Source organism: Amblyomma mixtum, chromosome 8 (genome assembly GCF_055824585.1).
Source record: "Amblyomma mixtum isolate Tamu chromosome 8, ASM5582458v1, whole genome shotgun sequence".
In the NCBI taxonomy this organism is placed as follows: Eukaryota; Metazoa; Arthropoda; class Arachnida; order Ixodida; family Ixodidae; genus Amblyomma; species Amblyomma mixtum.
In genome coordinates this window covers 64,722,507-64,740,453 of record NC_143019.1, presented here as the reverse complement: position 1 = coordinate 64,740,453, position 17,947 = coordinate 64,722,507, and the positions used below count along the sequence as shown (strand labels likewise).

Below are 17,947 nucleotides of genomic sequence, written 5' to 3'. Positions count from 1 at the left end.
AAATAAAATAAATAAAATTTTAAATACCCCCAGGTGGTCGAAATAAACCCGGAGTCCTATATTACGGCTCATCTTTCTCTCTTTCTTCTTTCACTCCCACCTTCCTCCATTCCCTGCCGGCGCGGTTGAGGTATCCACCGGGAAAGGAGACAGTTACTGCGCCATCTATTTTCCTCAAAACAGTAAATTTTTTCATCCCTGGCACATCTAAGACTACACAGTAACCAAAGTGCAGGGGCCCTGCGCCTTGCCTATTAAGCTCGGCCTATCGCCCGCCTGTGGACAATACCTTCGCAAGACCGCTTCAAGGCACGCTACGATGAACGCCGTCGGGTACGTCAGCTACGCTTCCGGAAATGTTGACTGTCATTGTCGACCGCACAGGCAGCGCGGCTTTGCAAAAAACAACTTTTAGATCTACGGCTGATTGTCATTAATGGCCTAGCGGTGTGAATTGGCCCGCCTATTTGCACGTTTCACAACCGACTGCCAGGTTAGGCGGCTCAAAGGTCCGTTCTAGCGTCTTAACGCTCACGTGCATATACCGTATTGTGCGTTTTTATCGTAAAGACTTCGAAAATTTTTCTTACCTCAACCGCCGGCTCGTTTGCGGTGAAACTGCCCACAGAGCTTGCGTATTATGGTAACTTTTGTATCGTAGCAAGTTTTACAACGGTACTTACTTAGTTAAGCCGTGCATGATGCAAAAGCGTAATCGTCTGCGTCGACATCGGCGTACCGAAACCCAAAACACCGAATTTTTGCTGAAGGGCGGCAGTAGCGCCATCTGTCTTCTGCAGTGGAAAGCGTCACAAGGCGCCAAGGCGAGCGTTGCAAGAACTGAAGCGCTTCGAACATTTTCGGCCAACTGAGCGAAAAAATGCCAGAAACAACTATTTTAACGAGGCTGTGCCGTTAAAAGAATATTGTTTGACGTCTTTTTTTTCGTCCAATGACTTTATCCAATTCAGCTTATATCGTCTGCTTTCGTGGCTCGTCGGAGGACGACGTCGCGAAGTCCTGAGCTGTGTTTTTCTTGTTTAATTTCGTTGTGGCAGACAGATGGCGCCACTGCCGCCCTTCAGTAAAAACTCGGTGTTTTGGGTTTCGGTACGCCGATGTCAACGCAGACGATTACGCTTTTGCATCATGCACGGCTTAGCTAAGTAAGTACTGTTGTAAAACTTGCTACGATACAAAAGTTACCATAATACGCAAGCTCTGTGTGCAGTTTCACCGCAAACGAGCCAGCGGTTGAGGTAAGAAAAATTTTGAAAGTCTTTACGATAAAAACGCACAATACGGTATATCCTCACGCACTGTGTTCTCCCGTTAATAATCCAAAGACCAGTTTTTGAGTCAGCGCGCATGCCCCGCCATCTCGCGACAATCGTGAACACGAACAAGCCTCTGCCTCCAAGATCGGTTCCGCGTAGTGGCAGTAGGTAGTCTGTTTTTCGCATGCAGTCAAGAGGCAAGTATCTAAATAAAAAGGCACCTTGCCGTGTTTTTGAAGCAAGAATATATGCATCGCATATTTATACTCTTCGCTCTTCCCGACGACGTTTGGGTGCATGGAGAAAGGAACGAAAGATCCAAGCAGACGCGACGATCAAAACAATCGCGCATAGACGCCCATGTGGTATTGTAGCGCCATCTCACAGGTATATTGAACAAGAGACACCGCACTGTCATTTTTAAAAATGAGAGGTGGCGCCACATGCCAATTAATATTAGGGTGCCTCGATCATTCAGCTTCTCTGATGGAGCTTCCGCCCGCATCGAGGCATCCGATATATTATGTTTGGACGCGTTTTGAAACCAGCACAGGATATTATATAGTAATGGTGATATTATATAATAAGGGCGCCCTGCATTGGGCGCACCGAGGCTGGTGATGATGATGAATTCTTGTCAGCCATTCATTATTCACTGAACGATGTCGCTACCTCAAAAAAAAAAAAAGTTCGTTACCGATGGGTTAAAATGGTCTTTTTTCAAGTGCATATAGCGCTGAGTCATAACTGCATCCTGACCAACTGCATCAAGCTGTCGCTTTCATGGGTGCAGGCAACTAATTTTCATTAATAAGTTCTTTAATCAAGAAATGATTTGCTAACTTATCTGTCTGGTGAAGAAAAAATGATGGTCAATTTGTGTAATTAGGCCAAATGCGAATTAGGTGCTCTAGCAGTTCGGTTTTCCCTTATGGTCCAGTGTTTAGATCCAGCGTTCACGGATGGCAGTTGTTCGAATAGCGATAAAGGGTTAATGTACATATATGCGGAACTAGTGCTTCTCTCCATTCATAGATCCGTGGGAGTCTTCTACCACTCCTAGCGCAGTGGTGCAGCGCTCTAGCGATGCGACACATTACTTCTACGACAGGTGCTGCCACCGATATACGGGACTTGGGTTGGTTTGCGGCTCAGGTTTGTCTTCCCGTGCTGCCTTTCACGATTAATTGAGCTGCCGTCAAATACTGTGGGCAGGAGAGCAGCCTGCCACAGAACTGGCTTCAGACAAGCACACAATGTCTAAATGCGGGAAATGGACAGTGGACCTAAGCTTACCGTAAGGCTTAACGCATTAATCAAGGAAAGCTGAGTGTCATTAGCGGCCGGGAGCTCTGGAGCTGCAGACACGGTTTGATGTTTCACAGGCAACTTGCCCGCCTAGGCGTCTCTGCGCTGACGTGCATACTCGTACTTCTCAAGGGTTGCGGTTTCCGTTCGGCCGGATTTGACGGCCCGCTTGCACGAACCAAGTAAGGCTGACCAGTTCCAACTCTACGATACGAAGTCGAGACCCGCCCCTGGATTTGAGTAAAGGAAAGACGTATAACTTGCTCATTTCGTCTATGGACACCACGCAGTGACAAAGAGCAGGGGAAGCTTAAAACGCAGCTGCCGCGGTCGGGTCTGAAATAGCCTCGCTTGCTGGTGGAGTGAAGAACAGGACTCGGAAGCCCTCTGCACGAGCAGAGACGCATGCCTGATTCAGAACGTTGTTCTACATCATGGATTGCCCCTTTCAGTCCTTCCCGGCACAGTCCAGTGCCCGCTTGCTTGAAGCAAAGTAGGCAATGTAGTTCCCAGTTCAGCCTTATTCGCAGTTTTGACCTCGTTGCTGGAAGTAGTCTAAACCCTCCGCTGGATTTGAGGACGGGAAAGGAACAAAACCTGTTCACTTTGCCGGTGGACACCTCAGCCACGCCGTGAGAGAAACTGAAATTGCTTTTAACGCAACAGCGCGAAAGGCCTCATTACGCACAAAATCTGGCGTCGGCGCTTTCGGCGTCGGAGTTGTGAGCGAAAAATCAGGAGCATGACTCTGGCAGGTGGTGCCTAGAGAGCAACCTAGGAGGCAGATGGACCAGCTAGGTCACGTGACCTTGTGGCGTCATCACAACCTCGCCAGTGGGCTGTGAGCAAACTACCCACCGTCGCAGGTGGCAGTAAAATTAATGACTGGTCCTTAGAGCTTGCTGGAAGAGCAACTTGGATAACGCATGTCACACCGCGGGCAGCATCTGCTATCGCAGCTAGGCCGAGGCGCATCGCTTAACCGCTGCACCACTGCGCCAGGAGTGGTATAAGTACTCCCAGAGGTTTATGAATGTTGGTTGGTTGGTTTATGGGGTTTAACGTCCCAAAGCGACAAAGGCTATCAGAGACGCCGTAGTGGAGGGCTCCGGAAATTTCGACCACCTGGGCTTCTTTAACGTGCACTGACATCGCACAGTACACGGGCCTCTAGAATTTCTCCTCCAAAGAAATTCAACCGCCGCTGCCGGGATCGAACGCGCGTCTTTCGGTTCAGCAGTCGAGCACCATAACCACTGAGCGACCGCGGCGGCTTATGAATGTTAAGTAGAGAATGTTCAATTTTGAATAGGCATGCATTAATTCCTTAGCTATCGCGCCATACCGTTAAGGCGGACTTAAGTGTCTCCTCCAATTTTTTTTCCACTTCTTAAATCCAGCGGGGCATCTAGACTGCGAATATGGCCAGACCGGAGGTCTTATTTGTGGTCTAAAGGCTCTCTTGGTTTTGAGAAAGGAGAGGCGGATTCCTGGCTCACTTTGTAGGCGGACCCTTGAGCCGCGCAGAGAGAAAATGCAGAAGCAGCCCGCGTAACGTTACGGCTGCCGTTGTACTCCGAAATGGCTTATAACTGTAAGAGCTTTAGCTGTAAAAGGAGCAGGGGAAGCCATGTGTCTGAAAGTTCTGGCGTGTTTGTAACTTGTAGCTAAGATAAACTTGGAGTTTCGCCAGCGGGGACAGATGGACCAACAAACTGCCCCAGAGCCAGGGGCATGCCGTCCGCCTTGTCGAGCACCAGGTATGCGAACGGACTGTCGGCGTGGAAGGTGAGCGCAGCACTTGACGCTGCGACGGCTTCCTCCGGCTCCGACGAGGTCGACGACTGGCTCGACGCAGGGCTCACGTCGAGCGACACGGCGTTTAGCATGTTGGACACGTAGGCATGACCGTGCCGGCTGACCACGCCCAAGTTGGTCTGGAAGCGGTCGAAGAGGAAACCTCTGCCCAATGAGGTCAGAGCCGACTTGAGTCCACACACAGCTGTTACCTAGCAGTGGAAAAAAATGGTGCATTGTAAGTACGAGACAGCAGTTCTGCATAATTTTTGAAACAGCTCATTCTATCACTACATCACCGCCGAACATTGGCTACTACCGCAAAAATGTGGACTATGTAGAGGCTAGACAGCATACAGCCATGAGTTAGAACCAAATATCACAAGTACTGTTCCCCTTTTTCTTCGAGTGTCAAGAAACCGAACGAAAATCGACAATGCTTCACTTGGTATACCCTTAGTTGCAAAGATTCTGAAGGCCCTTTTTCAACAGCCCACGTAAGCTACCCTTGGAAACTTGGTCAGCACAAGGCTGTCACCATGGCTTGCAGGTCTCACAAAATTCAGTACGATTTTTCACATCACCAGGGACGCCCTACTTCAAATTAAAGACGTCGAAACGAATATTTAGAAGGCTTTTATTGGAAGATCACTTATATGATTTATATCTCGCAAGTTCTGAAACACGTTTTCTGATCTCCCCTAAATGGATAAGTTTCTTCTCTAAAGGCTAGAAGTATATGTCCTTACTGAATGCCAAATTACAGCACTCTTCAGAAGTATAAAAATGCGCATACACTGAAGCATGCTCTTATTTCTTAAGAGAACTTAAGAAATAAGTGACTACCTGTAGAAACACAGTTAATCCCTTTACACGGTTTTTTTTTTGTTTTGATTTCGACGAACCTTAACAAACTATGGCTCGGCATAATTTTCTTTGGCGACTTCCGTTGACATTTTGCGTGAAAAGTTGCCCAGCAGAATCACGCATTGTTGCTAGCCCTTTAAGTCTTGCCCCCTTGTTTGGTTTTAGATAATTCTCGTCTTCCATTGCTGCGTTGATTTGCGATTCATTGTAGTTTCTTTCTGCAAGTATTTTGCACAGCTCAACGTGTTGCCGTGTTCCGCTACTTCGAGCGCATCTACCACAGCGCAGGCTCAGTTGGCTTCAGCGAGACGAAGGTGGCTCGTTTAGCCTTTGTCAAAAGTATAGAGCCCAAGGAGGCGACACAGTGTGGTTAGTTATGATCCGGCAGGGTTCCTGATCTCTTAAAGAAGAGAGCAACTCTCGTTTTGACGTCTTCCAGGCTACTACAGGTACTGCAAGAGACGCACTACGTGGCTCAGAAGTAAACCCCTCGGGCTCGATAGTTTTAACAAAAGCTATGCCCATCAGCTGAAAGACAACAAAGAACTCATGTAAACTGCTGTGAGTCTGAAATTTGCGACTTCGGTAAGCGCATAGTTGTCTGCATGCAGAATGAAACTCACTAAACTCAGAGTTTCTACAATGCTGTCCCGTGCAAGCGGCTGGGCGCATTACGAGTAGAGGTATGCTTAGCTCTCTGAAATGCTCACCTTGAAGCGAGGAAGAGTGACGTCAACCAGGGTGGGGACCATTTGTGCCTGAAGACTCAGCAACAAGTCCGGATGCTGAGTCAGAGTCTTGCGAACTGCCTTGAGAGTTGCGCCTTCGAGAGGCTTCAGGAGGACCAGGCTGAAGTTTCCCGATAGAAGTGGCAACGACACTGCCTCGAAGCCATGGTCCGCAAACTGCTTGTAACCGAACGTTCCTAACGTGTTCATGGACTCTACGGACTGTGAGCTGGCTGAAGAAGTGTAAAACGGCCGCTGGATCCTTGCGTTCTGGAATGGCTGGTCGAACGACAAGTTCAGCGCCACTACTCCGGTCGCCAAGAACCTCGACTGTGAGTCGATTTCCGTTGTCTTGTCAAGGAGCAGTCTCATGATTACCTTTAAGAGAAGAGAACCGAGAGTGCACGCGTAAACGTCATATTACTTCTTATTATTCCTCATTAAAACCATAACCGTTCATCTCGACGTTCCTCTTGGAAGATAGTTTTTATCTACCTGCCCTACCTAACGTCCCGATGCTTGATTCGCTGAGTTAAACAGATGTTTACTGAACAATACAGCACAGTACGTATGAGCAACTGGTAATTCGAGGACGAGAAAGGGTGGTGAGCGGTGGGTGAGGTCTTAGTTGCACGATGCATTTTTCTCAAGAGAAAAGTATACAACAGCTGTATCTTACCGGTACTCACCTATGGGGCAGAAACGTGGAGGCTAACAAAGAGGGTTCAGCTTAAGTTAAGGACAACGCAGCGAGCTATGGAAATAAAAATGATTGGTGTAACGTTAAGAGATCGGAAGCGGGTGGAGTGAGTGAGAGAACAAACTCGGGTTAATGACATCCTAGTTGAAATCAAGAGGAAGAAGTGGGCTTGGGCAGTGTATGTAATGTGAAGGCAAGATAACCGCTGGTCCTTAAGGGTAAGGGAATCGATTCCAAGAGAAGGCAAGCGTAGCGGGGGGCGGTAGAAAGTTAGATGGGCGGATGAGATTAAGAAATCTGCGGGAACACGGTGGCCGCAACTGGCGAAGGACAGGGTTAATTGGAATAGACATGGGAGAGGCCTTTGCTCTGCAGTGGGTGCAGTCAGGCTGATAATGATGATGATGATGCATTTCTTGAAGCTCTTCAAAAGATATTGGAGAACCTAGCAATAGCTTTTACCTTATACAAAGAAACATTCTTTCTTCCTTTCCATAGCGCCCTCTTGGGTCATACCGCGGCGGCTGATGCTTCATCGCGTTCTCCTGTAGCTGAAAAAGCTCAGCCTCCACTTTGAGCTTTTACAGAGTATTAAATTGAATTGAATTGAATTGAATTGGCTTTTTATTTGCAGGAAACAATACAGATGAATCCCTGCGGGTGGCGTAAGGCTAAAGGCTTGGAAGCCTGACGAGGCCTTAGCCCCCTCACATCAGTTACAGCCTGCAGCAGCAGCAGACACACATTTTCTGAATTTAAGCATGTACGCGGTTGCAATAGGATAACATGTTCACGCTTTTCAATTACAACACAATGAATACGAGAAATACACAGTACAATGCAGCAATATAACTAAAGTGCAGTTCAAAAGTTTTGAGCAAGAATGAAGGTACATAGGCATTCATGTACAAATGAAAAGAAACTAAGCCATAACTTGCGTACGTTGCGTACAAACTGCAAGTTTCTAATAACACAATTGAACAGAAGTGAGTATTAGCGTATATCACAGTCTAACAAAGAGCAGTACGAAAGGGAAACAAAAGAACAAACTTAGAATAATAGTTGCAAATGCATGATAACCATGTAGAAGATGTTTACTGTATTTGCAATGCGTTTATGGTTCTAAAATTATATTTGAGGAAAATAGGAATGCTCGATAATTTCGTTTGAAGGCTCTGAATGGTTGGCTGAAGTCAACATAAGATTCGTGTATGTTAAGCAGTCTAACTATTTGATAGTAGTGCTTCACTATCACCGGGCAGCAAGCATAGACGATCCTTGTGATGCTCAGTTTCACCTACAATTTTCTTCTCCCTAAACTCTCTCCCATCCACTCCTACTACTCTCCTGCCGCCTCACATATCCCCCCCCCCCCCACCCCCTCGCTCACTGCGGGAACGAATGCGCAAACATCGTGGATCCGGGTGTTACTCCAACCGGAGCAAAGTAGAGTGTGTGCACTTACTCGCGAGGTGACCCGACACACCCAGGAGTTGACGGCCACCAGCGCTGCCCTCTGATCAAGGAAGTTGACCAGGAGGACGTCAGCGCCGTAGTACGTTTCCAGGGCATCCCGGTAGACCCTAGTCACGTCAAAGTCTCGCTGCACGAACGCAGCCGCTTCGACGCGTACGCTGTCGTTGGACAGGAGCGAGAGGCGATGCAACGAGTGCGCGAGCACGTAGCGGATGTCCGAGTCCCTGAGCAGCTCCCAGTGCAGGGTCTCCAGGAGGTGGTCGATGGTCCTGGCCACGGCGCCTTCCAGCACGACCACGAATGACAGAGCCAGCGCCAGTGGAGACAGCAGGGTGTTGCGCTCTGTGGCATCCCTAAATGTGGAACGCATTCGAACAGTCAGCAGTGCAGTTGTCATGTACTCAGCCAACTTAACCAACAAACTTTAATGTACTCAAGCTTATTGATATGCACGGCAGAGTATGGCACTGCACAATGCGGTATGGCATGGCAAGGCATGTCATGGTATGGTATGGTATCATGGTATAATATATAGAATGGTATATGGAATGGCATGGCATGATATGGTACCGTCTTTGTCAAAAGTAACCAGGCTTCAAGGTTTGCTTCTAGTATTTATAGTGAAGCCCCTATGGCTTTCTTAGAGATGAAAAGGTGTTGGAAGGTAAGAAGACCCCCAGTCCTTACCTTTAACGACCATTTCAGCTTCACGGAAGCCGTAAGGGCTCCACTGTATGAGCTAGAAGCAAACCATAGCCTGGTTAGTTTTGACAAAGACAGTACCATATCATATGGTATGGTATGGTATGGTATGGTATGGTATGGTATGGTATGGTATGGTATGGTATGGTATGGTATGGTATGGTATGGTATGGTATGGTATGGTATGGTATGGTATGGTATGGTATGGTATGGTATGGTATGGTATGGTATGTATAGTGAGGTATAGTATGGTTCGGTTCGGTAGGTACCGTATGGCATGGGTGTATAAGGTTTGACGTCAGTCTATGAGGGACGCCATAGCGGATAATTTCGACCACCTATGGTTTTTTAGCGTGCAATGACATGACCGCCGCGACAAGGATGGAACACCCATCTCTCGGGTCAGCAGCCGACCACCGTAACCACTGGGTCACCACGGCGGCGTTGGCACCGTACGGTACGGTACGGTACGGTATGGTATGGTATGGTATGGTATGGTATGGTATGGTATGGTATGGTATGGTATGGTATGGTATGGTATGGTATGGTATGGTATGGTATGGTATGGTATGTCTTTGTTCACACTTCGCAACGTCACACTTTTGCATACTTTATTACAAGGCAGAGGGACAGGACTGTCGCAGAGCCCGTAGAGTAGCAGAGCAGTGCTGTGTGCTTTTTGTTTCTCCCGTCTATCTGAGCTGCATTAAACTATGCAAAAGTAACAAATTGCCTAAATGACAGTTTTAAGTCACACTGTTGTCAACGCCGAGTCTCTCACGTCGAAGCAAACTAGGAACACACCGAAACAAGGGGACCAGTGTTTGAGCGCATTAAAAAACACGATTTAAAAAGGTTTGCAGACGTAGCAAATTTACAAATGTACGAAGAATCACAGGGATCAGGGCAAGATTTTAAAACGAAAAAATGAAACAAACGAACAAGAATGAAATCAATCACCATTGTCATCATCAGCCTGACTGCGCCCACTGCCGGACAAAGACCTCTCTCATATCTTGCCAATTAACTCTGTCCTGTGCCAGTTGCGGCCACCCTATCCTCGCAAACTTAATCTCATCCGCCCACCCAACTTTCTGCTGCTATTTTCTACGTTCCCTTCTCTTAAAATCCAGTCCGTTACCCTTAAGGACCAGCCCTGCCCAAGCCTATTTCTTCCTCTTGATTTCGACTAGGATGTCATTAACCCGTGTTTTATCCTTGGCCCACTCTGCGGTCTTCCTGTCTCTTAACGTTCTGCCTGCCATTTTTCTTGCCACAGCTCGCTGCTTCGTTTTGCCTTCACGCTTCTGCCCGATAGGTGAGTACCGGTAAGATACAGCTGTTATAAGCTTTTCTTCTGAGAGGTATTGGTAAACTGCTAATTAAAATTGTTGTAATGCAGGACCTTAAAAACTATGCTCCACGGCTGGTGCGATTTAGTGCACGAGACAATACTGCGGCATACATCTATAGGTGAAGCAAGCCAGAGAGTGCAAAAATCGGTAAGGAAATAAGCTAGAACGTAATTAATATTATACTATTTAAAAAATGCTTTCTGGATTGGCTAGAACCGACAGCCCTCTAGTACTTCTTTGGTTGGCGCAACTGCATTGTGTTCTTGTTGTTATTGGTTATTTATTGGTTCAAGCTGAAGCAAGAATTAAAATGTGCTCAATATAATTTTACTAATCGGTTGAGCTGATCTTTTTTTTATTTTCTATACTTTACAAATTGAAAGAAAACAAAGTCTCACACCGCCCCGCTGAACACCTCCTTTTCTTGAATATATGCATCAAACACTCTTTTTTTTTTTTTTTTGTAGTACGCTAGGACTGATACCCCCTCAACAATATCGCCACTGGCTCTCGGGCTCCACCAGTTATCTGGTGGGTTACCTAGGTCACGTGACCTTGTGACGTCGTCAGAATGTGCCCACCGTGGCAGGAGGCAGTTAAATTAATGATTGGTCGCGAGAGGTCGCTCGGGAAGAGCAAGGTAGGTATCAAAAGGCCCACCGGTAGCTGTGTTTGAAAGAGCCGCATGCCTTGACAGTGGCGTATTCCTTAACGGCTGCACCACTGCGCTAGGAGTGGTATGAAGACTCCCAGGGATCTATGAATGTCAGGTAAGGAATGACCAACTCCTCATACATGGGCATTAAAGTTAGGAGAAGGTAAGTGACGCCAACCAAGTAAAAGGAAAAAAAAGAAGAAAAAAGAAAGAAGAACCGAGTCATTTCTGACCTCCAAAAGAACGGCTACCCAAGCTCATTCATCCGGCGCATTATCAGGAAACAAGAAGGACAAAACAAAATCCGATCTATTATTTCCTCCAGGTTCCTGTCGTAACGGAGAGAGGAACCTGGCAGGCAGTTGTTAGCCGATACCTTCAAAGACACCTGAAGAGTCTGTCGCCTGAAGACCCCTACAATATCACCAGCTCGGACGGAATGGTGAAAATTTTCAAAGAGAGCATGCCAGGTGTTAATTATGGCTTATCGGTTGACATTGAGGAGCTGTTCTATTCGGTTCCTCACAACGAACTGCTCATGGCGGTCAGCAACTGTATAGAGCGTTTGGGGGTTGTGGGGTTCCAAAATGCGTATGGCATTTCGATAGAAGGTTTCATGGAACTGTTGAATGTGTACCTCTCCTCTACGCTAGTGAGTTTTCAGGATAAATTCTATGTGCAAAAACGAGGCATTTGTATAGGGTCGAGTGTGGCACCTGTTCTCACTGAAATATATTTAGCGGAAGTTGACTGTTCACTCTCACGGGCGCTAACTGACGACCGCATCGCGCGAGTTTTTCGATATGTAGACGACTTTTTAATACTCTTAAAAATGAATCCCAATGACAACCCACGAGAGGTCACTAATGAATTTTTAACGTCTTTTAAATCCAAGGCTTCCAGTTTGAATTTTACCGTAGAATTGCCTGAGAACTCTTGCTTACAGTTCTTGGACCTGAGATTGTTTTTCAGTGAACCGGACCACTTGTGTTGGATGTACATGCCTAGAACAAAAAAGGCCCTTTTACCCTATGACTCCTGTCACTATAAGATCATTAAGAGAGGAATATCTTCATCCTGCTTGAGGTCATCATTATTAAAGTCCTTTTTTCACAAGATTTCACTCAGCTTTTCCGCTTAAGTCGCACGCCTAAGTTCTGCAGGGTTTCCCTCGTCGTTTCTGCAGGCCGCTGCCGGGTCTCTGTTGAAAACCCTCATCCCAACTTCTAGTGCTCGAGAATCTGGCATTCGTGAGAGGCGGAAATTTGAAGTACTGCCCTATGTTCATAAGACTTCGCATGGCCTGAAGAGGGTGGCAAGAAAATCCGGTGTGGAAATCTTCTTTTCGGCGCCTTGTAAACTGTCCAGTTTGTGCGCGCTAACTAACAATGAATCGAGAACAAAAGCAGGCTGTGGTGTAAACCACAAAATCAAGTTTGTGTCCTGTAGAATGGGAGTAGTGTATGAAATCCCGCTTAGTTGCGGCTCTGTTTACGTGGGACAAACGGGACGCTGCATTAATAAGCGCCTGCAAGAACATAAAACTTCGTTGGGCTCTCACAGCGGCATGCACTTGCCAAAACACTGTCTTTCTTGTGACAATAAATGCACGCCACTCTTTGAGCGTACAAAGATAATCGGAAGGGCCAAAGACCAGAAAACACGTGAGGTCATCGAAGCCTGGCAGATTGATAGATATGGGCCCGAAAAGTGTGTAAGCGAGGCTTCGGTTCATCTGTACAAGAAGGAACTGAAGTTCCTGAACTCGATAAGATAGAGTTTGCTTGTTGCGCATGCGTAAGGTTGGTGATGGAAGGATGATGTGTTTCAATAAACAGTTGCAAGTCCGCACTCGTCCTTTCTACTTCTTCCCTGTGTATCGTCCTTTGCGTGGTTTTCGTTCTTAGTTCATGGATTACCAACTAACCCCCCATCGTACACTCCTTCATTAAGGCTCCCGCTCATCGATTACACTGATCTTTATCTCAAGCCCGCTTAACTTGAAAACTGAGCCTCAAACCGAAATAGAAGGGAAAACATTTTTCTTTCCTTCCTCCAACAAATAAATCACGCACTAGACGTCCAATGAAACGCAGCTCGATTTTGGAACCATTTCTTTATTCCTTTTTTGAAATTTATTTCGTCGGCTTCTTCCGACTACTTGATACTTCATACACTAGCTGCTTTGAGCACTTGTGTTAGCAGGTTAGCACAAATATCATTTCCGTTGTGACCAATGTGTTTTGAAAATGATGCCTTTCGAGAATTGAAATAAGCCCGTTATTCTGAAATCGTTTCATTGACCTATGGTTTATACCTTAGAGCTGGCAGAGGTTTTGCCAGGCCTATGGCAAAGTAATTTCAGTCTGTAATGCAACAGCAACTTCCTTCAGTACCAGGCGGCCCGTTCCGATTGCTTGTGTACTGCGCAACGGTGGCGATTCATTAGTGAAACAACGGTACGTGCCTGTAGCTTTGTAGCAGCGCTAACTTGTTTACTTTTTGCATTTTGCAAACAAACCGTCCATAGTTAGGGTTAGGATAAATTCTTCAGAATTAGCCATTTCCGAAATAGCTCTTCCTTGTTCTTTCTTGCTATAGCTCACCTCTGTACTTCTCCTCGCTATCCTTTGCCTTTCACTTTTATTTCCGCAGACCGCAGCTCGGGTGCTGAAGATATCAGATAGCAATTTCTGCGGCCGGTAACATCCTTCCTTTTCTTTTTATTGCATTTAATTTTTGTAAAAAAAAAACGCTCTATCTACGCATTATAGGAGTAAGTGTTTTTGAAAGCGCTCCGTTTCAGAGCTTAGTCCAATATCCAAGAAAGGTATCAGGCGCCCTTACTGCTCTCGGGATGCGTGATGGTCCATGATTTCCAGAGTGAGGGACGCTGCTCCTCTGTACAGGACATCCCTGGCCGCCGAGCTGAACACCGGCGCTGGCTCCCTGCCAGCAGCGCCGTTGGCAGCGACCACGACGAGGATCCAGCTGCAAACTTGAAAGCATAGGTCTGAGAGGTGACAAAGCTGTTTTCCAAGCTATTTCGTCAGTATTACTTATTTCGTCAGGGTTAAGATATTTCATGTAACAAGTGAAGGCGGGCTAGTTGGTGGTTGACAATGAAGTGATACTTGTCCTGAAGTGATACTTGTCCGCGTCTTGTCCTGTGCTTTCCTCTCTTCGTCCCTCGTCGTTTTGCGCGGTTGCAGTATGCACTTGATTGTTAAGATATTTCGTTAGTACTGCAGACAGAGTAGTCTTCAGGAAGCCACCCACCATAGTCAATGGTCCAACGAACGCACATGTTTTCCCTACACTTGTTCATGAGTTCAGTTTCGCTCTGTGCGGTGTTCGATACCCAATGCCGCCGGGTACCAGCCGGTGATAGCATTTGACGCCTAAAAAGGCCGAGCAGCCTGGCCGGGTGGTCGGCCTCTTTAGGCGTGAAATGCTTGGGAAATTGGTCTCTGACCCCACATTGAGCGCACGAAACACCTTTGGCGATAAATGTCCTTGCAGTATAACAATACACCATCATCATCATAAAAAAGCTTTTCGCTGCTGAACACAGCGCATGACGAAGCAACATCCGCTTCTACATCTCTGGATGCCGGAACTGGAAGTTCGAAATAGACATGGAAAATGAGCGCGAACGTTTCAATACTTAGAATGTGCTTGACACGATGAAAAGATAACGGCGGACGCATCCAATACGCACCTGAGTAAATAATTTTCCAGATGTCCCATGTGTCTTGCCTCGGCTCGCCGGCACGCTGACATCAGCTAGGAACCACCCCTTCCATCGTCACAGAGCTTTGCATTCAGCGGTTCTGTTTTGATTTGCACCTCACTTTGTCTTCTTCACATCCCCGCGTTTATAACAGGAGATATAAGAAGACGCTGCATTATTTCAAAGCAAGGTGCTTCTGTTCATATTCTTATTTGTCTCTTGCTTAAGTTGATGTTCAAGCCTTCGGCTTCAGTTTGTTGCCAAGTAAGCGAAATGCAGAACTTGAATGAAGTCTAGCCTCGCGTGCCACATGCAATGAAAAAGAAAGAAAGCGAGCTGTAGCGGCTGGCCAATCCCCCTCCGTGGGTATGTGCCATTAAGCCTGAGGACATCATCATCTTTCCAAGCTCGTTCCCGGATGCCCCGCTACGAAATGTAGTATGATCGAAGATCAACGCCAACGAGGTGACAACGCAAAGCAGGTCGACGTCGTAACGGAAAAAATTCGAGGCCCACAACAGCTTCGCCTTAAGAGCATGATGCCCTTCATGGTCCCTTCAGCGGTCTGGTGTCTTCTTTTCATGTCACTTCGCAGACCCGGACACTGTTATTCATTTTATTTCATTGATCACATTATTCTTATTTTTATTTACCACAAAGCACACAAGGGCTCCTTTTAATCAATCCGAACGAAAGTTCCTCAGTGGTTGAGGGGTAGCGTGACCCATACGACCTAAAGGGCTTCGGTTCAAGTCCCTCCTGGACCAGTTTCCTTCTCAGCGCACTTGCTTTTCTTCACAGACACTACGTAATGGTGTTCGAATGAGGTCACGACCCTGGCAATGAGGAGTTATGATTGTGTAGTGACGACATCACTGCTTCACTGTGTGATCGTCTAGGTGTGTTTTAATTACCTTCACGTGGTCGTGTGGTTGTGACGTCGTGACCGTCTCGACCTATCCCGATTTTCTCTACACGCCAGCAATTATGGAGATTACTGTGCTGAACGGGGTCCCTACAAGCAACATTTCGTAGAGACGGTACCAGTAGAACCGTCTGCGTACGCCAGGGGAAGGAATGCTGTTTTGTTCGGGGTAGTAGCAATCATTCGACGCTTCCCCTGATCCGCAGAAACCATATTTATATCTGGCTTCCGCTACGATGCTGCACTAAAGTCACTGTTTGAGCTTTCAGAGTCCGCACGTGCATGCAATGTTCAGCACATGGTTCAGCATACACATCATATTGCTGGTCCCGGCTTCCTCAGTAGCAAGTAGAGGACTTAGAAGGATCGCTGATGTCGCTAACCGGACAGATAATAAACGTACACCTTTATCGTGCACGCTCGATTAGGTGGTCACTCATTAGAACCGGAGCCGTAATCTTGCTGGGGCCGTCACTCTGACTTCTACCTTGCATTCTACAACGCTCGTCGCTAGAGGCTACACATACCGAGAGGTCCTGGATAGGACCCTGCAGCATTCACGTTAAACACGTGCGAGGAAGTGATTACATACTTTAAACTAGAAAGGAGAAAACTAGCGCCGCCCGAAAAAACCATCTAGGTACCATCACTTCTATCTGCACGAAGGGGCTTATACGCCGACACCTACCAGATCTTAGCAAGGTATAATGCAATTTGTTCAGAAAAATACGATAGATTATGTCCATATTGCGGCGAGGTCTCGAACCTCTACTGCGCAGACCACATATTGAGTGCAGGGTTAATTGGAGAGATATGGAAGAGGCCATTACCCTGCAGTGGGCGTTGTCAAGCTGATGACGATGGTAGCGATGATGATGATGATGATGATGATGATGAGGATAGCAGGAGGAGCCTCAAGGCGGTACTGGCCAGCTCGGACCCCTCTACCCGGCATCGCCTGGTTAAGAGGGCCTGGCGGGCAGCAACACCCTTGGTCTCCCTGACTTGGGAGGACCGCCCTCTCAAACTAAGTAGATAAATAAAATGTTTTCTCTCTCTCTCGAAAGCATGACACGACAAGGGGCGGCTGCGCACTAGGCAGCTTGTCTGCGGCGCTGCTGAGGGCAAGTATGACGTCTTTTCTGTCGGCTAGTTGCCAGGAGTGCGCTGAGTGTGGCCCGGTGTTCGCTCACACAACGGGATAGCTGCAGCCATCCGCTAAAAAATAACCGTGATGGTCATTTGTTACTAACACGATCAAATTTTAAAAATGCAAATGTGGTTCTCAGTATTTTCATAAATTTATTCGGTGCCTCCTTAAAGACAAATCAGAATAAGCGAAAAGAAGCTCAGCAGTGAAAACACCAAATCCCCAAGTCGTCGAAATGGCTAGCTCACCGCCGCATCAGGATACAAAGAGAAAGAAAAGAAAACGAAAGGGGCAGTCTGCATGTGACACAAGACGGCCGGCAGGTAGCAGTCGGGGCGATTTCTACGGGCAACCTTGCACTTTTGTCCTCGCAAGGTATCCGCCCGTTGATATACGTTCTTAATTTGCTGAGGCAGAAAAGGGAAGCTCGCTTTTGGTCATTTGAGACAATTATGAGGGGCCCTATCATTTGCAGTTTCCAGTTCAGCCATTGAACGCCCAGACGAGAGGTCAAAGATTTCGCTACGGTATTTGTGACGAGTATTACTGGACCTTCGAGATGTCATTTGTTGGTTGAAGCCTAATATAGTTTCTTTTTTTTTAGTGCGTAGTTCGGACCCTGAGCTCCAGCTCCGCCTCGTCCGACTGGCTGGAGAGGCCGCCGGGACACAAGACCTCCTGGCCAGCATCTAATGCGGCGCCTCCTGCCTCCCCTGCCTATGCCGAGCAGGGTGGGGGAATGCCATTACTGTTGGACAATAAAAACTCATTCGTCCTTCTCCTCCTATTTTTTGCTGGTAGCGTTGATCTCCTCATTGTTCTCAAAAGCCTTTTTTTTTAGCAAAAAAAAGACGTCCAGGAAACTAAATGCTTTCTTCGACTGAAAAATTATTTGCCTTCAAGAGAAGCCTCGTATAATCTACTAAAATTTCTAAAGTAGGTTTTCCTCTCGTTCCTGATTACTTCCACGAAGTTTGGCAGCCGTGCGACATTTCATACCTGCGGAAATCAATTTGAAAAGGTTGGTGGGTGCTCAATTATAAGATGGCGCCACATTTCACAGAAGGGAACAGCCAGTTGTTAGACAATAACACTGCATTATGTTGTACTTTCTTACTGTAGCCAAAAATTTCTCATGAGCATCATCCATTGAGATTAAAACTATTAAAAAAAACACAAAAATAACACCTGGTGCATGCTTAGGCACTAAGCATAGATTGAATGGGATTATAGTCTCTTCCCTTCGAATTTGCAGCTACTTGCTGATGATAATG

General features: G+C 46.8%; 1 protein-coding gene across 1 annotated transcript; it reads right to left on the bottom strand.

The window, feature by feature from the left end:
- Positions 1–4,195: 4,195 nt before the first annotated feature.
- LOC149332764 (serine protease inhibitor-like) lies at positions 4,196–16,478 on the bottom strand. Its single transcript, XM_089557550.1, has 5 exons — positions 16,354–16,478; positions 13,713–13,856; positions 8,143–8,506; positions 5,960–6,355; positions 4,196–4,594 (listed from the first exon to the last, which is right to left on the bottom strand). The coding sequence occupies exons 1-5, from the start codon at positions 16,476–16,478 to the stop codon at positions 4,253–4,255; spliced, it is 1,371 nt and encodes a 456-aa protein (XP_089413676.1). The 3' UTR covers positions 4,196–4,252.
- Between the last annotated feature and the right edge of the window lie 1,469 nt (positions 16,479–17,947).